Source organism: Sardina pilchardus, chromosome 22 (genome assembly GCF_963854185.1).
Source record: "Sardina pilchardus chromosome 22, fSarPil1.1, whole genome shotgun sequence".
In the NCBI taxonomy this organism is placed as follows: domain Eukaryota; kingdom Metazoa; phylum Chordata; class Actinopteri; order Clupeiformes; family Clupeidae; genus Sardina; species Sardina pilchardus.
In genome coordinates this window covers 10,234,306-10,258,876 of record NC_085015.1, presented here as the reverse complement: position 1 = coordinate 10,258,876, position 24,571 = coordinate 10,234,306, and the positions used below count along the sequence as shown (strand labels likewise).

Genomic DNA, 24,571 nt, shown 5'->3' with positions numbered 1-24,571 from the left:
AAAAAAAACAGTCTTTTTTTATGTGCTGCCTGTCTTTTGTTCATGAAAACGTTTGGGAAGTGGCCACATGGCCACAGTGGGGTACCAGTGGGGTACCAGTGGGGTAGGCCTATGGCCTGTGTGACATCTCCTCAGAAATAACACAACAAACGACACACATGAAGGTCTGTAATACTGCATGATGCTCAGATGATATGTGTGTGGGAGAGTGCACCCTATCCGGTTGTGTCGGCTTTCTCTCTGGTCTTTAGTCATTGCCTCCACAAAGCTTCAAGAGAAGTTTTTGGTAGTCGCCAGAGGTAGCATTCTAAAGAGAAAACAGATTTCACAACATTCATTTTATCGTATTTGTTATTCTTATAAGTCCCCCCCCCCCCCCCTCCAACCAATAATGACCTATACTCTGATTTGTAAGGATTGCCGAGGAGCACTGTGATGTTTGCCCTCCCTCATATAAAAGAAGAGGAGAGCAGTGGCTGTCAGATTGTATGCATGGAAATACAGTATACAGATCGCCCACCATCAGCAGCTATTGTACTCACAGAGATGACATTGTAGAGGGACTTGCCAAACAGGCGCAGGTGCTCCTGTCGGATGTCCAGCATGCCCACCTCGGAGCGGGACACCATGATTCGGATCAGAGTGCGGTCATTAGGGCTTAAACCCTGTTACACCGGGAACACAACAAACCACTTCGATTAGCCGTGCTGAGTGGATAGTTATACTTTTCCCTCTTCCTCCTTCTCTCTCCATCCTTTTTTAAATCAAATTAATTATTCTATCAATTAATTATTTTTCTTTCATTTATTCTTGAAGATGAATGGACACTTGAGAACAACGAACTGCATTGCTTATACATGCTTATCTATGAGTACATGACAATAAACTTTGAACTTTGTAGCACGTTGAGTAGAGTGTGCTAAAGTAACATAGCAATAGCCATATCGCTGTATAATATGAGTATGAGTATGAGTATGTCTACCTGTAATAATAGGCCAGTTAAACTCATATAATGTGCTGAGTAGGAACTCCTCATTGTTTATTAATTAATGTCTAATTGTATTTATTCCCTGCTAGAGATCAGAGGCTTAGTTCACATACTCCTAGTGAGGTTTCCAAGTCTCCAGATTGTGTAGAAATGTGAGCAATATTAACTATAAACTATATGAATATTTAGAATATTTAGAGACAGTACAGGTTGTAAAACATGAAAAAGGCAGCAAAAGACCTTCCCATCTCCATATTTAAGTTCTTACTCACCGATATGGATCTGCGAAGCTCCTCAGCAAAATAAGCAGGCGCGTTCTGGATGCACTTCACTGCAAGACAAACCGAAAGGCCAAACAATTAGGATATCTCAACAATGCACATTCCTTGCATGGATTAGGAAACATACACTGGACCACCACCACCTAATGTTGTTGACTACAGAGAGCAGCGGGTGTATCCAAGACCTTTTAAAAGGAGACAGCTAAGGAGGTAGAGGAGTTGTTGGGCAACCAGTAGGTTGCTGGTTTGTAGCCCAGCTAATCCTGACCCTGTCGAAGTGTCCTTGAGCAAGACACTGAGCCCCAAACTGCTCCTGGTGTGCATGTTGGTGCTTTGCATATACGTGTGAAGAATGGCGCTTGGAGGAGTAGAAATGTGCTACAGTATATAAATGCAGTCCATTTACCAAAGTCTGGCTAAGGGAAGTGATTGAGCCCCAAGAGGTTATGGCTTTGTTTTCAGCAGGAGGAAAGAAGCCACGGACCTCTTCTATTACGTTCTCATCACGTTCTCATCACGTTCTATTACGTTCTCATCACGTTCTTGAATTTCTCCTTAGGGATCAATAAAGTATCTATCTATCTATCTATCTATCTATCTATTAAGCCAACAGCCTCCAACAAACACAAACAGTTTGGTCAGTGTGCCATCAGTTAGTGTGTGTTATATGCTCTTTGTTGGACAGAGCTGTTCGTGTCTGAAAAATCTTCCTTCTCAATTACTACCATTGTAAAGACTGCAACCAACAACTAGTTGCCTTGGGGTTTGTTGGGCGTCTTGGCAGTGTGTTAGCACCTTTAAGGCCAACGCCCACTGGCGACAGAATTCCCGTCTATGGATGCCGCTCAACAGCTCAAGCGATTGGCGTCAACGCACGTTGAACGCCGTCACTGGGCTTTGCCCCGTTAAAAATAATGGAGTTCTAAACGTTGCCGTCACTTGACATGCGTCAGTCGCCGCCATTGGGTGTTGGCCTTCAGAAGGCTTACCACTTTGTCTGAGTTGATTTAGCCAGGCTTGTCTCTAATCCAGGTTCTATTATAAAATTGGCAACTTCATTTAAATACGTAGAGGCAATAGTACACATCGGCAATTCAATGTACTTTACAACTTCATAAAACAGAGAACAGCAAACAGTATATATATATACAGTACAGGCCAAAAGTTTGGACACACCTTCTCATTCGGACACCCCTTCTTTATTTTCATACTATATGACTATGAAAATTATAGATTCATACCGAAGGCATTAGAATTATGAATTAACACATGTGGAATTATATACTTAACAAAAAAGTGTGAAACAACTGAAAATGTGTCTTATATTTCAGGTTCTTCAAAGTAGCCACCTTTTGCTTTTAATACTGCTTCGCACACTCTTGGCATTCTCTTGATGAGCTTCAAGAGTCACCTGAAATGGTCTTCCAACAGTCTTGAAGGAGTTCCCAGAGGTGCTTAGCACTTGTTGGCCCTTTTGCCTTCACTCTGCAGTCCACACGGTGGTTGGAACCAAAGGTCTCCGATTTTGACTCATCAGACCAAAGCACAGATTTCCACTGATCTAATGTCCATTCCTTGCGTTTTTTAGCCCAAACAAGTCTCTTCTGCTTGTTGCCTGTCCTTAGCAGTGGTTTCCTAGCAGCTATTCTACCATGAAGGCCTGATTCAGGCAGTCTCGTCTTAACAGTTGTTCTAGAGATGTGTCTGCTGCTAGAACTGTGTGGTATTGACCTGGTCTCTAATCTGAGCTGCTGTTAACGCACGATTTCTGAGGCTGGTGACTCGGATGAACTTATCCTCCGCAGCAGAGGTGACTCTTGGTCTTCCTTTCCTGGGACGGCCAGTTTCTTTGTAGCGCTTGATGGTTTTTGTGACTGCACTTGGGGACACTTTCAAAGTTTTCCCAATTTTTTGGACTGACTGGCCTTCATTTCTTAAAGTAATGATGGCCACTCGTTTTTCTTTACTTACCTGCTTTTTTTCTTGCCATAATACAAATTCTAACAGTCTATTCAGTAGGACTATCAGCTGTGTATCACCCCTGACTTCTGCACAACACAACTGATTCCCAACCCCATTTATAAGGCAATAAATCACACTTAATAAACCTGACAGGGCACACATGTGAAGTGAAAACCATTTCAGGTGACTACCTCTTGAAGCTCATCCAGAGAATGCAGAGTGTGTGCAAAGCAGTAATCAGAGCAAAGGTGGCTACTTTGAAGAAACTAGAATATAAGGCATATTTTCAGTTGTTTTACACTTTTTTGTTTTCCACATGTGTTAATTCATAGTTTGATGCCTTCAGTGTGAGTCTACAATGTCAATAGTCATGAAAATAAAGGAAACTCATTGAATGAGAAGGTGTGTCCAAACTTTTGGCCTGTACTGTATATAAAACCATAAAGAAGGGAGGATGACTGCTTTGACGACACAACAAAGGCAACACAACAAAGCAGCTTTGCTGCGTGCTACAGTTGAGTGTTCAGTCAGTTGGAAAAACAACAACAGAGGGGGTGGGAGGAAATGGCCAAACCACCTGAGCTCCAACTGTGTGTGCGTGTGTGTGTGTGTGTGTGTATGTGTATGTGTATGTGTGCGTGCGTGCGTGTGTGCATGCGTGTATGCGTGTGCTGTGTGTGTTTGTGCTTACCCACAGCAATCATGCCTTCCTTTAGATGCCCAGACATCTCACTACAGATGCTTTTCTCAATCTCTCGCCCACACATCTGTTCGTACTCATGAAAGACTGCAGAAAAAATCATTCATGTTAGAAATTACACACTATTACAACAGACTGTTGTGTAAAAGCACATAAAACATTTATCATGATTCTATTATGCCCTAGATCAGGGGTCTCCAACAGGTAGCCCACAAGCTACCAGTAGCTCCCCACCTGTTTCTAAGTAGCTCTCCAAAAGGTTTGAGCAAGACGTTCATAAATCTGATAACCCAGTCACTTGGGAAACATGCTAAAATTCCTATGAAATCGAATTCACAATCTACAAAGACAGAAGGTGAATGGGTTGAGCCTTTAGAAAGCATTCAAATCGTATTCAGTGGTTTTGGGTGGAGATCAGCTATGTAAATACAGCGCCCTCCACAATTATTGGCACCCCTGGTTAAGATGTGTTCTTTAGCTTCTAATAAATTCATTTTTTTTCCAAATAGTATAGGACCACAATTAAAAAAAGCCTAAAATCCAACCTTTAATACAAGTGCATTTATTTAGAAGGAAAAAAATCCCACATTAAGAAATAATTATTTTACATCAAATCATGTGTGCCACAATTATTGGCACCCCTGATGTTAATGCTTTGTACAACCCCCTTTTGCTAATAAAACAGCACCTAATCTTGTCTTATAATGTTTCACAAGATTAGAGAAAACAGAAAGAAGGATCTTCGACCATTCCTCATATGCACAAAATCTCCAAATCATCCAACGACCTGGGTTCTCTCCTTTGCACTCTCCTCTTCAGCTCACCCCACAGGTTTTCAATGGGGTTGAGGTCTGGGAACTGAGTTGGCCATGGTAGGAGCTTGATACGGTGTCTGGTGAACCATTTCTGTGTAGACTTGGTCATATGTTTAGGGTCATTCTCTTGCTGAAAGACCCAGTGACGACTCATCTTCAGCTTTCGGGCAGAGGCCACCAGATTCTGATTTAAATGTCCTGGTATTTCAAAGCATTCATGATGCCATGCACCCTAACAAGGTTCCCAGGCCCTTTGGAAGAGAAACAGGCCCACAGCATCAACGATCCTCCCCCATACTTCACAGTGGGCATGAGGTGCTGTTCCGCATACTCATCTTTTTGTTACGCCAGACCCACTTAGAGTGTTTGTTGCCAAAAAGCTCTAACTTTGTCTCATCTGACCAAAGCACACGGTCCCAGTTGAAGGCCCAGTACCGCTCCAGACGTTTATGCTTATGATTTTGATGGAGAAAGGTTTTTCCGTGCATGCCTCCCAAACAACTTGTTGGCATGTAGATAGCGCCTGATGGTTGTTTTGGAGACTTTGTGACCCCAAGATGCAACCATTTGATGCAATTCTGTAACAGTGAGTTTTGGAGATTTTTTTATTTCTCTTACCATCCTCCTCACTATGCGTGGTGGCAAAATAAACATGCATCCTCTTCCAGGCTTGTTTACCACTGCTCCAGTTGTTTTAAACTTCTTAACGATTCCTCTGACCATAGATATGGGCAGGTGTGCGAGTGGCTATTTTCTTGTAGCCATAGCCTTACTTGTGAAGGTCGACACACATCTGCCTTACTTGAACAGTGTGTTCCTTTGTCTTTCCCATGTTGAAGAGAAATGGCCTCTGTGTCACGTCATATTTATAGCCCAGGGAAACAGGATGTTAAGAATTACTAAATAAATGTTCCTACATACTCTGATTGACTTTGTAAACTACTGTAGACATGACAGAAATTACAGAAATACTTTAATTACATTTATTTCCTAGGAATTGTTAGGGGTGCCAATAATTGTGGAACAGGTGATTTTATGAAGAATAATTATTTCTCAGTCAGGGATTTTTTTTCCCAATTTAAAATTCACTTGAGTTGAAGGTTACATTTTTCTACAATTTTCAGTGTGAGAGTATGCTTCTACAATAAAAATTGTATTTATTTTAAGGCTTTTAACACATCTTAACCAGGGGTGCCAATAATTGTGGAGGGCGCTGTACATGGCATGCTACTACAAACATAAAAGCTCTCTCATGTCCATTTTGTCAAAGTGGCTCTTGGAGGAAAAAAGGTTGGAGACCCATGCTACAGACACACAAGCACACACAATATACTAGCAATTAGCATGCAATTTGGATAATCCTTTGGATAACCTAAGGAAGACAGTATAGCCATAGCTTCAGATGTTACTTCACACTGAAATGTCCGGTATCATTTGTTTGTATAAATATATTAAAAATGACCCATCAATGGACATCAAGGACATCAATACACAGCATTTACCTGCTCTCAGGTGAGGCTTGCTGCGGGCACACAAGATAGCATTGAACTGGGACTCATCAGTGCCCAGTTTGCCCTCTCCGGCCGCATACAGTTTCTAATATATGTATAAGTCAAAATAAGTTAGACATTAATCATAAATATGAAAATAGCCATGCTTGCTGTGTAATGTATTCAAAGGTAATGACTACCACAGAGCACAGATGTGGAATATTTACGTATATCTTCAACTGTATTCATTCTTGGGTCATTTGTAAATTACCTGAGCATCCATCTTAGCCTGGGAGGTGTCCACTTTTTCTGCCTCATCACGGTTACCCTACAAATGAGAAAATGGGGAAAACCAAAAAGAAAGGGAAATCTATTTAAAAGTCTACCCGTCTACACTGAGCATTAGTACTGGGGTGATGACTCTTGAATCTTGCAGCTCTGGGTCTGTATGCTCTTGCACTCTTAAAACAAATATGTTGAAAACAACACATTTGTTTTGAACACATCTCTCAAACACAGTCTGTGTTGTTTCCTTTTTTCATTTGTTGCACAATGTGTGTTGAAAATAACACACTTGCGTTGAAAACAATACATCTTGCGTTATTTTTTTAACACAACTCTGCGTCCAGATAGGGACAACACATTACAAGAGTATACCTGAGAGAGGGAGATCAGGAGTCTGCGGAAATGTCCTGAGGTGTCACTGGCGATAGCGTCCTCCAGAGACTTGCCATAGTCTGGAGGGAAATAAGAAAAGGTCATTGCAAATGGAGAGAATGACAAGTTGATCTCATTATTCAAACTAAGACTGGGCTTAAAGAAACCTTCATGAGTTATACACGGTTGTTTGCTTCTTCAACCTTTCATGAGCGTATGATCAAATGGGACAACAGCGCACAAATGTTTGATGACTTACGTAAAATGACAAGGACCCACACACATGTTTACCGACAAAACAAACAATAAATACATGACATCAGTCAGTAGAGCAGTGCTCCCACCTGCTTTATAGACCCGGTTGATCTTTTGGATCTCTGCATTGGTGCGAGATGACAGGATCTCAATCAGACATGCTTCATCCGTTCCCAGCCCCTGATGAAAAAAGGGAATAAATGTGGTTTTAAATCAGGCTGAAAATAGGCCATGATGTTCCTTCTCACCGCCCTTTCTCTTTGCTCACATCTTGCCTTTTACAGCCATTTTGCAATTCAGCTTTTACACCCTGGTAATTACAAACTTGTAATTAAACATCAACAACTACTTAAGTGGGGATGCCTTATGGTCTTAAAACACAGAAAAAAAACACAAACTGTGTTGTCCCTATCTGGACATACAGAGCACAAGTTGTGTTATTTTCAACACATTCGTTTTAGGAGTGTAGCTGTGTAATTCAAGACATAGTTGCTTTGACCATTGCTTCACATGTTACTAGAATGAAATAGCCTACCAGAGATGGTTCTATAGGATCTTTGGTAAACACTAGCGATGGCTACAGGACAAATGTAGGCTGGGTGAACCCTGCCTGAACTTCCGGTAAATTTGGATTTTGCCTGGCAGCTCAGGCTGGAAACCTGCAAATCTACTGTATGTCCTCTGTTCCCTGCCAGAACCTTTGGCTCCAATCAGAAACTAGCTTATCCAAAAGACGCACTGGATCGTTGGTCTGATTGGTTGAAGGACTATCCAAGTGTACGGAGTCATTTGAACTACGCCAATTGATCACGCCTCTTGTGAAGTAGAAACAAAGTGCAGCCTCCCCACACTAATGTTCAATCTTAAAAGACTAGGACGAATGAGTACCTTAATTGCCCCTCTCAGCTCAGCGGCATCAAACTTGGCCAGAGGCGTCACCATGGCCAGCACCAGGCTCTCAAAGTTTCCACTGAGCTCAGACTTCAAGTCACGGATGAGGTCCTATAGAAATAATAATGAAAAAAAAAGCGACAACAACATAATTCCTCAACATGATGACATTACGTTATACAGCACCTTGAGGCAGTGCTGATCAACCTCACAGACGTGGTGTAAGTAAATATGCATGAATAGAATTAAATTCAGCATTCACAGACAAGCATTCAGGGGAGAAGATGACCCTGAGGACATTCAGTGGTATAATCTAATAGTAAACTTTGGTTGTGTTAGGAGGCTTACTTTTCCATACGTGGTTTTGAAAGCTGCCACCATGGGCACCCGCTGCTTGCTAGTGCGGCTTCCAAGTAGCTGAATGATGGCGTCCTCATCAGTACCTGAAGAGAGCAGATATTGTGCGAATACGAACAGATTTACTTCCAATATCAGCTTACTGTTCATCGAATTTATCATGCACAATAAGTTAGGTTATATTCAAAAGAGAGCTCTAGAGATTGAAGCCTGATTTTTGTACAAATGAATCATAAAAAAAAATTCAAAGGCTCTAACCAAATCCTTTCATGGCTTTTCTGAGAACCTCAACATCTCTCAGTGGATCTGCCCCTGGGAAGTCCTCAATGGAACCTCGGTATCCTCTCTGTGTGAGTAACATGGTATATTTTTCAGAGAATACCTTCATGCATCAAAAATGTGTATGTTTAAAGACACATATAAAGTCATGGCAATATGGAAATGTGGAATATAGTTTGTCTGGGTATTACAGATATCAGCTCTTATAGAATGGCTCTTTCTTTTTAAGGACTTTCAAGGAAATTGTCTCATAATAAAGAAATCGGAAAATCATAACAGACATCCAGAGACAATAAGGAATAGGTGACGGGAATAGGACAGATTATAACACAGGGACCACATGAGAAGAGACAAGCAGATCACCATCAACACGTAAACTGGGCAGCCAGCAGAGAGAGTCAGCTCCAGATCCAGAAACCTGACGTCATTAATGACAAAGCAGAGTGAAGATTGATGATGACATCTTACATTTATGGCAGGTGCAGCTGGGGTAGATGGACCAGGTAGGAGACCACTTCCATAGTCTGGCATGGCGGGCGTATGCGTGGGCGTGGGCGTGGGCACAGCTGCAGGGGCTCCTGGGTACACTGGCATGGGCTGCAGCTGTCCTGAGGTAGGGGCTCCTGGCTGAGAGGAGACACTGTGACTGACATCTGGAACTAACCAAATCCTTTCATGTCTCTCAGTACATCTATCCCTGGGCATTCCTTAATAGAGCTTCCTTTCTACTTTGTTTGCAGAATAATACACATTTCATTAGAGTAAATAAGAGTATGAGGATTCATGATATCTTACACTTATGGCGAGCACAGCTGGGGTAGATGGACCGGACGGGGCACAACTTCCATAGCCTGGCATGGAAGGATTGGGCACAGGTGCAGGCCCTCCTGGGTAGCCTGGCATGGGCTGCTGTCCTGGGGCAGGGCCTCCTGGGTATCCCTGGGGCATGGCTCCTCCTGGCTGAAAGGAAACCCGATCACTGACGGCAGGCAATTATTTAACTTAAGCAGATTTGTCTGTGTGTTGTTTTGAAATTTGATTTCAAAGCTGCACAGGAGCAGAATGGTTTGGCTTTAGGCTGTATGTATGGCCCTCTTGTTAATTATAATTAGCCATATAATTAGTCATGTAGCCATGTTAATCATGTAATCATGTAATGTAGTCATGTGAAAAGGGACATACACATATGTATGGCTGGAAGCAACAATAAGATCTATGTGAGTATTCCTCCTTTATGGAATGATACAGACCACGTGACATATGGGAGGTTGACTGCAAATTTTTAGGTTCATTAGGTTGGGGAGTAGATGTGAAGTACTTACTGCATATCCAGGAGGACCACCCCAAGCACCTTGCAGAAGAAAAACACACACACACACACACACATACACACACACACACACACACACACACACACACACACACACACACAAACACACACACACACACACACACACACACACACACACTTGTACTGAGCCAAAAATGCACACAGTGTGATTAATGTTTTCTTACAATCTACATGATAAAAATAGAGAACCATTCATTAGGTTACAATTTCATAACAGGCCTATATTATTTTTTAAGTCAGCTTTAAAAAAAAAAAAAAAAAACTGAAGTCTTACCTGTGGGAGGCATAGGGGGATAGCCACCCTGCTGGGGCGGGTAACCGCCTGGCTGGGGTGGATATCCACCTGCCTGGGGTGGGCCAGGCTGAGGAGGAAAGCCCCCTACTTGGGGTGGGTAGCCACCAGGCTGAGGATAGCCCGCTGCTTGGGGTGGACCAGCACCACCAGGAGGCAGGGGTGGATATCCACCTGCCTGGGGAGGGTAGCCACCGGGCTGAGGAGGATAGCCCCCTGCTTGGGGTGGATAGGCACCGGGCTGGGTTGGGTACGCCCCTGGTTGAGGTGGATGTGCCCCAGGTTGAGATGGGTAGGGCCCTTGCTGGGGTGGGTAAGCTCCGGGCTGTGGTGGGTAGGCTCCTTGCTGTTGGGGGTAGCCACCAGACTGAGGGGGGTATCCAGGGTGACTCATAGCAGGGGTCCTGTCAAAATGGACCATTGGGTCAGAGGGCTACAGTTACCAGGGACAGTCCAGTGCCAGAGGACAACAACGAGGCTATGTGAGAGATGGACATCTGAGTGCATATCGGAAACATGCTTTAAAACAAGTCAAGTCATTATATTTGTATAGCACATTTAATATGCACAGAGTGCAATCCCAAAAAAATCACACCAGGCTGGTTAGTATTATTCAAACACATGGTTTCTAAAAACAAAGAGGAGAGAAGAAAGACTATAGGAAAGAATAGACTAAAGCAGAGATTAAACAATAACAATAATTCCGCTATCATTGTCTTATTTTATCCTTTTAAGAAACAACAGAACATAAACAGACTGTGGAAAGTAGAATGTCAGTATGTTCTTTACCTACCTTTGGAAGTTAGTTGCCTAAAATAAATCTTCAAGGGGACCCTAAGAAGAAGACAAAACCCCCAGAGACATAAGACTGTGAGGGGATATGAAAGGGAAGCGAATCTTCTGGATGTTTGTTTTGATTTGAATTGAATTGACTGATACAACAATTTGTTAAAGAATGCTGACAGGTCTGTTGACCAATCAAAGGGAAGGAGCCCAAACTGTCCACTGTCCGGCTGTCAAAACAAGTATCGAAAAGATTTTCTTTCCTCTCTCAGATCAAAAGCACCTTTAGGTTAGGTGATTATCATGTAAAGGAGTATGACTGTCATGTAATCAGAGTACAACATTAAGTATCATGTAGAAGAGTACACACAAGACCAGTTCAATCAACTAATTTGGTTGTACACCTTGACACTTTCTTCTTCAGCCACAGCATTTTAACCCTGCGGTGTGTTAGCTATACACTCTAATTAGCCTGCATGATTATTTTGTCTGTTGTGAGCCAAGACAGACAATTCATGTGACCTTGTTCAATGTGTACCACGGTCAAATTCACCGGTTGTTACCACGGACTGGTTCTCTCAGGAATGAGCCATGACCAATTTCAGGTCTCTGTGGTCTTTAGGCTACTCTGCACGGCTCATTTGGATTTCCAGATTTCCAAGACATTGGACTTCACTCTGCTGGATTTCGGGTGTTTTGGATACTTTTCTTTTATCTCTGGACTGTTTATCTCTGTTTTCTGTGAGTTTTTTTTTTTTTTGCACTAGAACTCTTGATGTTGATGTCTGCCGACTTGTCCTGGCACTCTGTGATGTGCCAGCTCAGCTCTGCCCATGTTCATCAGTTTTGGACCAAATTCAACCTCCTGAGTGTTTTGTCAAGACTTAGTGAAGCTTCAACATTTATACCTCATAAGTAATTCTGGTTATGGGTCCAACATTGTACATAGCCTATAATACACAGTATCTTCACATGAAATAAAGACAACTGACACTGGACGACGTATACTATATATATATATATATATTGAGAAACACATCAGTCAATCAGAATTGTGCAATAGAAAGGAAACACTCATGGCTACATAATCAGTGTACTACTTTATGAGAGGCTACCTCTGACAGTATACTTCTGAAAAAAATAAACTGGATTGATTCAACTTGTGATTTACAATCTGATACAACACAAATGATTCATGCGAGAACTTCAATACAATCCAGTGACTTTGGTAGTTAGTAGACCATATCATAGAGAAACGTGTAATACAGTCAAAAGGGAGAACAAAATGGCAAGAAATTGCATCATTCCTTCACTGCAAAATTCAACATTCCTGATTCATATTTAATGGACACAAATGTAGACCTTTTTTAACAGTCTCCTCACTTTTCAAGTCTGGGTGCTGTTAAAATAAGTTCACTGATTGTAATTATAGAGTTTGATGGTACAGAGATTTCTTGATTGACATTCAGGACGTTCAGGTCATTTTACATCAACAGCACATGAATCTGAAATTGGAAAATCGAAAGCTTCTCTGGGAGGGAAGTGGTACTTTCCAAAAGAAACAATTCTCAAATGATTTAGAGAAGTGGTTGTCCGGTTAGAGAGGGGAAAGAGGCAGAACATTCTTACTCATGATCATGACCTCAAATGTTAGTTCAGCAGTCTTTCAAAAAATAGCTAAAAAATAAATGATCTTTTGTGATTAAATAATCGAGATAACATATGCTTGCAGACATTAAATTGTCTGAAAACTTTATTTGACTCTCACTTTGATTACATGAGACTAAACTCTACCCAACATGCGTTAAGAATGCATGCTAGTTGTTAATTTTCAAGTTACTGTTATAGAAGGCACTGCTAATTACATGGGCATACGCTAGCATTAGCAGAAAACAAGGCACAGGTTAGCTCAGCATTAGAACACACAACATGTATTTAATGAAGTATACAGTGAGTCAGCATGAAGGCATGGTAGCAGGATATGACACGTAATGTATGCACCCTATACTTGACATGAAAAAAGAGCTGCTTTTCTAGGTCAGGCAATGGAGATGAGAGTAATGTAAGTAATGGCAAAGAAACATACATGGCAGGCTGATATATATGATATGTGTACATTTAAACATTTTTAGACACTGTAAGGCAATATATATCTTACTTAAAGCTGGGTGCACACACCATGTTAAGAATACATTTCTGATATGAACCATAAACTATATCATAACATAATGATTTGTTAATAGTGCACACACAAAGAAAACACTATCCCTGCTCTATACGCTCTAAAACAGATAGTTCTGGTCTTTGATTATTATGGGCTGAATCACATTTGATGCCACTGTGAAACCCAGTGCAACCCTTCATGTTAACTGCATTTCATTCTAGGCTACATGATTACTTCATATTGTAATTTAAATATTCAAGGGGTTAATACAAATTTCACTCAGCAAAGCTTATTCTACCATTCTCAAACTGAAAATAAGAGGACTATAGTTTACATTTTGAATTGGAAAAAAGAGAGAATATTTTTACCCAAAGCTGTGTTTTCCTATGTTAACACGAGATGACATGACAAGACAATAAACTTCATATAAGAGCAGACACATTAATCAGCACTATGACGCACATAAAGTATATCAGTCCACTTAAATAGTGATCAGGTTGTACATTCAAGTGACAAGTAGCATCCAAGTATTGGAAATGTGAAATTCAATGGAAAAATGAGAAAGATACTACTTGGAAGTATTTGGCTATCAGCTGCAGGGCGAAGTTAAATTCTAGTATAAAATCATTTCTGAAAAAAAAATACTAGTTTGACACACCACAAGATCTGATAATTCTTCTATAAAAAATAAACAAAATATGTTAAAATTGTAAATTTCTTACATTTTCTGGAAACCAATTGAAATAATTTAACGTAAAAAAAACCTAAAATGTAAAAAAGAAAGACATCTAAATGACGCGACATGTGCGTATGCATGAAATGTTGGCTATTAATAACACAAAACACATATACGGTATGTATAGTATTGCATGATACTAAAATGATGCTTGGTTGATTATACAGATTGCCACCCTGTCCAATTGTGTCAGCAGTCTCCCGTCAGTCCTTTAGTCACTTCCTCCACAGAGCTTCAGCAGAAGCTTCTTGTAGTCACCAGAGGTGTCACCCTGAAGAGGAACAAGAACAGCAACATGACCACATCATCCAAATAGGTTACTGTCGTTTGACAAATCATGAGTTACTGTCCTTTGATCACTCCGATTTCCAAACGAAATCATGAGTTACTGTCGTTTGATCACTCCTATTTCAAACGAAATCATGTGTTACTGTCGTTTGATCACTCCTATTTCAAACAAAATCATGAGTTACTGTCGTTTGATCACTCCTGTTTCAAACAAAATCATGTACTGTCATTTGATCACTCCTATTTCAAACAAAATCATGAGTGACTGTCGTTTGACCACTCCAATTTGAAATGATTGTATTAGGGTCCAGGGTTTTCTAACCGTAAAGAGGGAGGTCGGAGATACTACATTTTCAAAAATCATCAAGCGGACATTTTTTTTTTTTTTTTCCCTCTACAGTAGAGCATGCTCTCCCTGATGAAGAGAGAGATGAGTAGAGAGCAGAGGGTATGTTGCACTCACAGAGATGGCATTGTAGAGGGACTTCCCATACTGACGCATGTACTCCTGTCGGATGTCCAGCATGTCCACCTCGGAGCGAGTCACCATGATCCGGATCAGAGTGCGGTCCTTGGTGCCTGCCCCCTGTCGCCGTGGAAACACAGCACAAACCTTTACATGGCAGTTTGGGTGTGCAGATATACTCATATACACTGTGCTCAACAGACGTGGTGGTGCCCTGATAGCTTTGCCGTCTGACAATCGCATGGTCCACGTTTGATTCCCAAACACGCGGTTACCACTTATTGTCACTTTGGATAAAAGTGGATAAAAACACCTTTACCTTAACAATATTAGGTGTAGAGTTTATCATTGGCATTCAATACCAAAGAGAATAACAATGAAGTAATATCCATAGGAGGAGGAAATTGAGTGACACATAAAAATTTAGCTTTCTGATCGAATGCCACATGCTTGCTACCAATTCCCAACTATTAGCCACAGTTTATACATTGATTTTGCAACATTTCCTCAGCTATGAGTATAATACAAGGGAGACGTTTTTTTTTTTAAACTTAAAACACTGTCTTGTGGCTTATGCACAACGCGGCTAATACACAGGAAATGACTGTACCGCGCATGAGAACTTTGTGTGTTGATAGACATTGCACTTTGCCTGCCATTTAAATGAAGGCAGAATGACCACAGAATGACTCACCGCCATGGCTTTGTGGAGCCTCTCAGCAAAATAACCAGCAGTGTTCTTGATGCACTTCACTGGAATGCAAACCAAAAGCACACATTAGATGACCATATCAACTCAGCACACGTTTCGCTCTGTGGATTATGAAACCTATACACTGCACCCTCTCCACTTTGGGTGCCTCTCATTTGGGGTTTTATACACCCTCCCTTGATCCTCACTGATGTAGATAAAGAATGATGGGGCGGCAACAATGGGATAGTCTAGTATCCAGCGTTAGTTAGAGATCAGTGGGAACGTCCCTCGAGGACCGAGCATCAGGTGTTGGTGTTGTTGGTGTTGGTGTTGGTGTTGGTGTTGGTGTTGGTGTTGGTGTTGGTGTTGGTGTTGGTGTTGGTGTTGGTGTTGGTGTTGGTGTTAAGTCAAAGCTAGGTTAACGCTAACATTAACATATGAGATGGTAGAGGTCTCCATCAGGTAAGGCTTTATCACTGCTCCAAGATTATTCTTGCCATGTAGAAAAGCCCACATAAGAGAATGGTTTTAGTTTTTTTATTACCCGTATATTTGCCTTTTCAGCCTTTTTGAATCCAATCATTCATAAGTGAATCTTTTGGAACATATTAGATTTAGATTCTAAAATCATTACATAACATTCATTTATTTAAATTTAAATGTGACCTAATCTAATCATATCTAAGATTCTAGTATCTACAATGTAACAGGTGTGTGTGTGTGTGCATGCGTGTGTGTGTATGCGTGTGTGGGTGCGTGGGTGCGTGTGGGTGTGGGTGTTTACTTACCCACAGCGACCATGCCATCCTCCAGATTCCCAGACATCTCTCTGCATATGCTCTTCTCAATCTCTCGCCCACACATCTGCTGGTACTCATGGAAGACTGCAGACACATCAGACATGTGTTAGAAGGTTTTAGCCATGTCTGCTTGTTTCATTTTCTTCCCTCATTTAATTCTTTACCGTTTTGTGAAAACGTATCATAAATAAAAAGTTATAAAAATAGAGACATGTGTTAGAAGGTGCACACTATTACACGCTGGTGTAAGACCACATAAAACATCCTGATGTTTTAACATGAACTGGCACAATCTCTTGGCAATATAACATGCTCCACAGATCCAAAAATGCACAAGCATGAAATGTGCCAGCACTCAGCACTGAATAAGCATCCTACTTTTTTGTAACTAAGGAAGCAAGTTTCATTTCTTACATCCCTCTAAAATGTCCAGCATCAGGTGTTTGTGTAAACAATAACAGATCAAGTTACCCGTCAGTCACGTGTCTGAGTTGTTTGATCAACAGAAGAGTCTATGATGTTGCTCACAGATACAGTATATGCCTTGAGTATTCAAGTGCTAAATAATAGATGAATTCCCTAGGCTACTTCTGTTCACCGTGATTTAGACTAATGGCCTTGATAGCCAATACCTACACAAAAGAATGGCTTTGGTAATGTAAGCTCACAAGTTCTAGTATTTCAGGGTGAGCGTGCTGTTACAACACACACCCTGTGACACTACTGGGGGATCACCAACTACCCAAATCAGAGGGCAGTCAACCACGCTGGAAAGCTCAAAGAGCTGTTTATGTTTTTTGGTTGACTAAAGGACATTATTTTCATAATATTCCTTTTTTTCTTGAAGCATCTTGATTAATTGTTTCTGTTCTTTTGTTGTTGTTGTTGTTGTTGTCGTCGTTGTTGTTGTTGATCAGGGGAGGGGAACCCCGAGAATTGAACAGGCAGAAATGTGCCTATCTGCGCTGCCAATAGCTTGTGAACTTGTTTATCCGCAAATGCCAAACAGGAAATGGCTCCTTTAAATTCCCAGATCTTTTGGACACTACAGAGAGGCATGACTTTGACTTGTGGTGTGTGTCTGCTTCACGTCTTCTAATGGGCCGGTAAACATGCTCGAGAGCTGAGCAGAGACTGCATTTGGTGATAGCGTAAATGTGCTAGCGTAGTGGCTAAGGAGCTGGGCTAGCATGCAGTAGCTTGCAGTAGGTTCATTGCCCTTGAGCAAGGCTCTTAACCAAGTTCCTCTGGGAAGAATGACCCGTTTTAATCGCAGTCATGCCTCGCCTTACCATGTAATAATAACTGTAGGTTGCTTTGTGATGTAAATCGACAGTCATATGAAGAAAATGAACGAGCATTTACCTGCTCTCAGGTGAGGCTTGCTGCGGGCACACAGGACGGCATTGAACTGAGACTCATCGGTTCCCACTTTGTTCTCTCCAGCCGAATACAGTTTCTGACACAAAAGAAGATATGTTAAAATGAGTTAGACAATAACTCGCCTATAAATATGAAAATGGCGATGCTTGCTTGTATGATGCATCCAAACCAAAGGATGTGGGATATTTGCATAAATCATTTTAGGGATTTGCTTTTGTAATTTAGTAAATCACCTGGGCATCCTGCTTTGCCAGAGAGATGTCCACATTTTCTCTCTCATCACGGTTACCCTACAAATGTGAAAACAAAACAAGAAAAAGGAACATGGTTAAAGGTAGCTCTCATACAGAATACAAAGAAGACATTGTAGGCTACTGTATGTCACTTCCTGTACAGAGTACTACTGCACATTATCGGTTCTTTAGATAGCAGAGCTCTGGGTCTGTGTGTTATTGGCGGGCGAAACGGAAGAGCATACCTGAGAGAGGGAGATCAGGAGTCTGCGGAAATGTCCTGAGGTGTCACTGGCGATAGCATCCTCCAGGGACTTGCCATACTCTGGAGGAAAATAACAAACATTCATTCATCAATTGTAAACCAACCAACAGGTCAAATTATCTTATGATTCAAACTATTAACTTAAAAATCCATCATTGGCTTGTTGCTGTTTTCAACCTTTAAGCACCCTAAACAAAACAGCCTCAACTGTACGAGTAAACGCAGCCGGCATACACAAATGAGGAGGATCCACCCAAATGCTTACAGGCAAAACAGACAACGACATGCTCAAAATCAGTCAGTAGATCTGTGCGCTCACCTGTTTTATAGAGCTGGTTGATCGCTTGGATCTCTGCATTGTTGCGGGACGACAGGATCTCAATAAGACATGCTTCATCAGTTCCAGCTCCCTGTCCAAAACAAACATATCTGTGGTCTCAGAACAACCTAAAAAAACAGGTTATGTTCCTTTCTCCTACCCACCCCCAGTGCAATTACAGTACATACACCCTTGCCTCATGCTTTGCCAACAAGGTTTAAACACCCATTGAGTAACATCAAACCTGTCATTAAAAAGTCAACAACTCTTTGGGTGTAGCTACCCTGGTAGTGTACTGTAACACAAGATACAGTATATAGCGGAGTTGACCTTTGCTCAATGAGATACGAGAATGCAATACAGGTCGGCGCTATGTAAATGCCAGAGAGATGGTTCTAGAATCTAGAGGATCTCTGGTAAACACTAGCGATGGCTACAGGACGAATGAGTACCTTAATTGCTTCTCTCAGCTCAGCCGCATCAAACTTGGTTGGGGACATCACCATGGCCATCACCAGGTTCTCAAAGTTTCCAGTGAGCTCAGACTTCAAGTCATGCATGAGGTCCTAGAAATTAAAGAAAGACAATAACAATACATGTTAATTGGGGCACCTTGAGGCAGTGCTAAATGTTAATATGTGAGTAAATGAAAACAGAGGAATGGGGGTGAATTAAAGGAGAAATCCAGCCATTTTTCACACAGATCTCCATTTTTTTGAGGTCACCACCAAGTACTGTTGGCACCAACAAACGGCTAAGGCAGCTGTTGGGCAGCTACAGTGCTGCACTCTGGGGTCCTGAACACAGAGGCTCACAAACATGAACCGCAGGGTGTACTGCTGTAGCTGCCTGGTTGCTTTAGCTGTGGGAGCTAGCAACTCAAGCTAAGTAAAAACTGATTGTTTTAGTTTTGTTCGTACCGACAGTACTCGGTGACCTTGAGAAACGAGAAACATCGCCGGATTTCTCCTCTAACACCTCCACTGCATAATCAGTGTTTACAGACATGCACCTATGAGAGAACCAGTCCCCCGAGGCTATCTAATTAACATCCTCTGATAGCAAACTTTGCTGGCTTACTTTCCCGTAAGTGGTTTTGTAAGCTGCCACCAATGGTACCCGCTGCTTGACGGTACGACTTCCAAGAAGTTCAATGATGGCATTCTCATCAGTGCCTGAAAAGACAATACGAGCTGCGTCAAAAAAGCCTCAATAACCGCACACATTTACTTTCAACGTTAACTTACTGTTCAAGGACTTTGTAATGTACAATAATTGTTACATTTAAAAGTAAGATCTAGAGGATGAAACTTGAAACCGAATCGACCCGTATTTGACAGGTTCATCTCCACATACAAAATATCTTTCAGCAAAGACAGAGCATCAAGGAAGACAAAGCAACTGACCGAATCCTTTCATGGCTTTCCTGAGAACTTCAACATCTCTCAGTGGATCTGCCCCTGGGAAGTCCTTGAGAGAGCCCCGGTATCCTTTCTGTTTTGTAAAGTAATGCAGTGTATCTATATTTATTCATGCATTCCATGTAAAGATGAATAATTAGTTGTACATTTACATGTACATTTAAAGACACACATGGCAATGTTGCAATCTTGGTCATTTATGTTGTCAAATAAAAAGAGAGTTATGGTGGATTACTGTAGTTCAACATTTAGGACCAAATACTCAAGTAAGAGGAACTAGGTTTGGTCATATGGTATAAGCGGTCCAAACATAAAGCAGAATTTGCTTTTGAAGAATCTGCAGACGGAATGAATCAAGCACTTCCTTAAATCTAGTTTAGAATCTTAGAATCTGCCATATCACATCAAACCAAAACAATAAGCCTTCCATAGGAAAAAATGAAGTAGGATGATTCATGATATCTTACACTTATGGCGGGCACAGCTGGGGTAGATGGACCAGACGGGGCACCCCCTCCATAGCCTGGCATGGAGGGATTGGGCGCAGGTGCAGACCCTCCTGGGTAGCCTGGCATGGGCTGCTGTCCTGGGGCAGGGCCTCCTGGGTATCCCTGGCCTGGCGTGGCTCCTCCTGGCTGAAAAGAGACACGATCACTGACGGCAAAGTTGATTTTAAAATTGCACAGGGGCAAAACAGCCAACATCTTAATCAGCAGAGTTCAAGATAAGTAATGGCCCAAAGAAAGATTGTTGAGCTGGAGTGCTACCTGGAAAATGTGGTGCTAGATGGTGCTCTTTGGTCAAAGGCTTAATAAGTGTCAAAAAATTGAAAGATACCAAGGCACTCATCTAGTAGAAATGTTAAAAAGCCTTTATTCTACTTGGCAATTCATTGATTAAAAACGTACTCCGACGCGTTTCGGCTGGAAGCCTTCGTCAGGGAGTGTAGATAAGTGATGGACCACTGGCCCAAGGCAAGCAAAACAGCATGCCAGGCAAGTTGGTAGGGCAGCCACTAGCCCACAGATTTTTCTGCCAGTTGCCATCAAGAGTCAGCTCAGCTCACCTGAGATGCTAACTTGTTGAAGCTAAGCATGTGTATACCAAAATAAAGAGGGATCTCGGTACAATGTAATAAATTAACAGCTTTCTGTAAAAGTGACTTTTCTAGGCCAGTAAAGATATACAATGGACCAGTACAAATCTGATGTTCTGCCCTGAAAAGGGGAAAGACTTTATGTTTGACACTTAAAGGAGGTGTTATTACTGTAGAGAAGTTGTGAGTTGAGCAACCACAAACAGACAGTTGGAAAAGTGACACATAAGACACTTGGGAGACAAACGGAAAATATTATGTTTGGACTATGAACTATGACCAATTGTCTATGTATTGCTTAACCTACCACCCAGATTCATTTGGGAGTATAGATATGAGGTACTTACTGCTCCATATCCAGGTGCACCACCCCAACCACCTGATACAAAAACAAAACAACTTTAGCTACTGAACAGATAATCATGTTTTTGCTCACCGTGTTAACCTTGTGTTTGTAACACACACACACACACACACACACACACACACACACACACACACACTTTATTAAAGAGTAAAGCGCTTTCAGAATATCTTTACTGTTCTGTTATATTCTAAATATATATAATATATAATATAGATCTTCTGAAAGAGACCTCTTCTACCCTAATAGGACATCAACACATCTCCACAGTCTTCTGGAAAACATCGTACAAAACAAACAAACAAATGAAGCCCTACCTGCGGCAGGAGGCACGGAGGGATAGCCACCCTGCTGGGGAGGGTAACCGCCTGGCTGGGGTGGATATCCACCAGCCTGGGGTGGGTAACCTCCTGCAGCGGGCGGATAACCCCCAGCCTGGGGTGGGTAGCCACCGGCCTGAGGAGGATAGCCCCCTGCCTGGGGTGGATAGCCCCCTGCCTGGGGTGGATAGGCACCGGGCTGGGGTGGGTAACCTCCAGCCTGAGGAGGGTAGCCCCCTGCCTGGGGTGGGTAAGCTCCGGGCTGTGGTGGGTAGCCTCCTTGCTGTGGGGGGTAGCCACCAGACTGTGGGGGGTATCCGGGGTAACTCATGGCAGGGGTCCTGTCAAAACAGAGAGGGCTATAGTTACCAGGGACGATAAGGAGTGTCCAATGCAACTTTAGGAGAGATGGACAACATTTAAGGTATTGCCAACTCTATGAGCATTTCATAAGATTTCATTGAAATATACCCTATTCTGCATGATTCTTTTGTCTAAGTGTGTTAATGAATATTGACATTCCAGAGCCTTTTTGTTGAAAATGGGTGTAAACCATGGCATGTCCATTTCAATTGCCAAAACAATACACGTACGTGACAGTGACAGGAGATGTGTTCTGAGCAGAAATCAAACTTCAAAGAAAAGAAAGTGGTTTTCAGTTTCGAAACGAAACTGAAAGGCTAGCCTACTTCCACATGGTAAACTTTATTGGACAGGCCATTTTGGCAGTGCAGCATTCCATTGTATTGTCATGCAACCCCCTACACAGAGCCCCCAATCCCCATAGACACGAACAGAGCTGTATATATAGCTCCGGACAGGCCTCATCCCACCAGGAAAGAGCGACCATTCCCTGATAAAGGTCGTCTATGGAAACATACACACTCCACCCACACATTCCACTAACTACAAGCCGTCGTACAGACAAAACAGCTTTCAGCAGGCGAAACTCAGCAGAAATCAATCCACTGAACGGAACAAGTGACAGTGTTTATGCAAAATTGTTCCCTGAGGGACGGATCGAAATAAACATCTTCCCTATCGCCTTGCCACAGTGTTGTCAAAAAAGAAAGTTAGTCACGCGAATGGCGCTCTGGCCTAGCTCACTGCTAATACCTAGTAGCCTATAATGCACAAATTTGAGTTTATGAATTAAGCAACCAATCATTTCAGCAGGCTACGTGTGTTTGACTGATTTTACACAGTGGTCTGACTATATGTTTTACAAGGCTTTAGTCAGCTTAGACCTTATGCAGCATCCAATAACAACTTAAGATGGCAACGGACAGCGAAAGCAAATAACTCAGTGCCGTGTAGCGCACCCTCTTACATAATAGCAAAGGGTGGATCAAGAGGCGAAGTTGAGGAAGATCAAAGTCATCGCAACAATAACCGAAAATACATAGGCTATTTGTCAAACCATCCATTAGCCTAAGGCGCAATGTAGCCTATAGATCAGTTCCTGTAACATATGGCATGTGTTCGTAACAATTTAGTTAATTAGCTCCACACTTCCTTCCTTGCAATAAGAAATCGAGGAAGTGTTTCAATGTATCAAACATAACATTTCAATGTAGCAAACATATTCGCGACACACACTGCTACGTAGTTACTTCAAACTATAACGAATTAGCCCACACCATACTGCGAATCCTTTGTAGGAAATGAGATGCTTACTTGTTTGAAATATGTAGCCCACCTTCAACTCTGAGACAGGAGACAGGAAGAGTACGCTAAGCTGCGCTACACTGATTGACTGTTGACGTGCGAGGGTGGGTCCCTAAACTAGCCTACGAAAACACTCTTTCCGAGATTCTTCCTCAATCCTCATTTGTCAGATGCTTAACACGGGCTATGCATTCAGCGAGTAGCCTATTCTAAACCTGTCTTATGTTGGGCTATAGCCAGATAGAGAAGACTGGGGGACATCGTCTTTGCTGACGCACTGCTAAGCCTATAATGGACCCTCAGAAAAAGAAATAAGCCTATACAGTAGGCCTACGTTCATGCTGGGAAATGGTACGATTCCCACTTATAAACTCCCCACTTCCGAAGTGAGAGCGTTCACTACAGTATGTTGAGTGGCGTAAAAAAACATTACCCTGGCAGCTCTCCCAAAGCTCCCACTTCAAACTGGGAAGTTAGTTCAGGTGTAACGTGCATCTCCTGAATTCTCCCACTTCCCAGCTGCTCATGAACGCACCATGCTTCAGTCTTCAACTACACAATTGTGTAGAGTAGTCGGAAACACATCTAAACAATGATAATAATAGTAGCATAGTAGCAGTAATAATAATAATAATAATAATAATAATAATAATAACAATAATAGGAAAAAATCAAATATAGATTACCTTAGGCTTATTGACCTATTTTATTGTAATATAAGGCAATGCCCTGATGAAGGTCTAAGGACCGAAAGCTTGGTAGTAAAACACTTTTTTTGCATGGATCCAAGTGAGCAGAGATTTTTTCCCTAAGTATTGTAATAAGCATAAAATAGGCTACTGCATTGTGTGTGCTGTATTACAAATCTGCGATGTGTGTGTGGAAAAAAAAAGATCGAATCGTATTAAATCGTATCTCAACTTAGGCTAAACAATGTTCAAAATGCTCAGAATTAGCACCAGTCTAATGGATAGTCGCAAGATGTCGAACAAAGTCTAGAGTAGACTGTGCCTACATTATCACCAGCAGATGGCAATATTTAATAGTTACTGAAAAGTCACAACGTCTCACACGCATTCTACATGACCAGCAGATGGCAACATTTCACATTTAAGTTAACGCTTCTATATGCGGCTTGTGTGGCTGACATCTGCATATGATCTAACATCTCCTATGATTCCTTCAGCCAGTTTATCGTTTTGAATATCAGGTATCAGGGGCAAGCATGTGTGATAAAAGCTGATTAATTACTT

The 24,571-nt window shown here is 41.8% G+C and overlaps 2 protein-coding genes across 2 annotated transcripts; both read right to left on the bottom strand.

Moving 5' to 3' along the window:
• On the bottom strand, positions 1 to 11,206 carry LOC134070573 (annexin A4-like). Its single transcript, XM_062526961.1, has 16 exons — positions 11,112 to 11,206; positions 10,301 to 10,722; positions 9,998 to 10,026; positions 9,471 to 9,635; positions 9,144 to 9,302; positions 8,655 to 8,742; positions 8,388 to 8,482; positions 8,037 to 8,150; positions 7,238 to 7,328; positions 6,894 to 6,973; positions 6,508 to 6,564; positions 6,249 to 6,342; positions 3,923 to 4,018; positions 1,261 to 1,319; positions 543 to 665; positions 1 to 307 (listed from the first exon to the last, which is right to left on the bottom strand). Exons 2-16 carry the CDS (start codon positions 10,710 to 10,712, stop codon positions 248 to 250), a joined length of 1,722 nt encoding a protein of 573 aa, XP_062382945.1. The 5' UTR covers positions 10,713 to 10,722; positions 11,112 to 11,206; the 3' UTR covers positions 1 to 247.
• A 1,626-nt stretch (positions 11,207 to 12,832) lies between these two features.
• On the bottom strand, positions 12,833 to 23,516 carry LOC134069602 (annexin A4-like). The gene is made up of 15 exons (XM_062525595.1): positions 23,328 to 23,516; positions 21,648 to 21,991; positions 21,314 to 21,345; positions 20,338 to 20,505; positions 19,856 to 19,943; positions 19,530 to 19,624; positions 18,902 to 19,015; positions 18,450 to 18,540; positions 18,111 to 18,190; positions 17,866 to 17,922; positions 17,615 to 17,708; positions 16,238 to 16,333; positions 15,450 to 15,508; positions 14,753 to 14,875; positions 12,833 to 14,272 (listed from the first exon to the last, which is right to left on the bottom strand). The coding sequence occupies exons 2-15, from the start codon at positions 21,979 to 21,981 to the stop codon at positions 14,213 to 14,215; spliced, it is 1,491 nt and encodes a 496-aa protein (XP_062381579.1). The 5' UTR covers positions 21,982 to 21,991; positions 23,328 to 23,516; the 3' UTR covers positions 12,833 to 14,212.
• Positions 23,517 to 24,571: the final 1,055 nt, after the last annotated feature.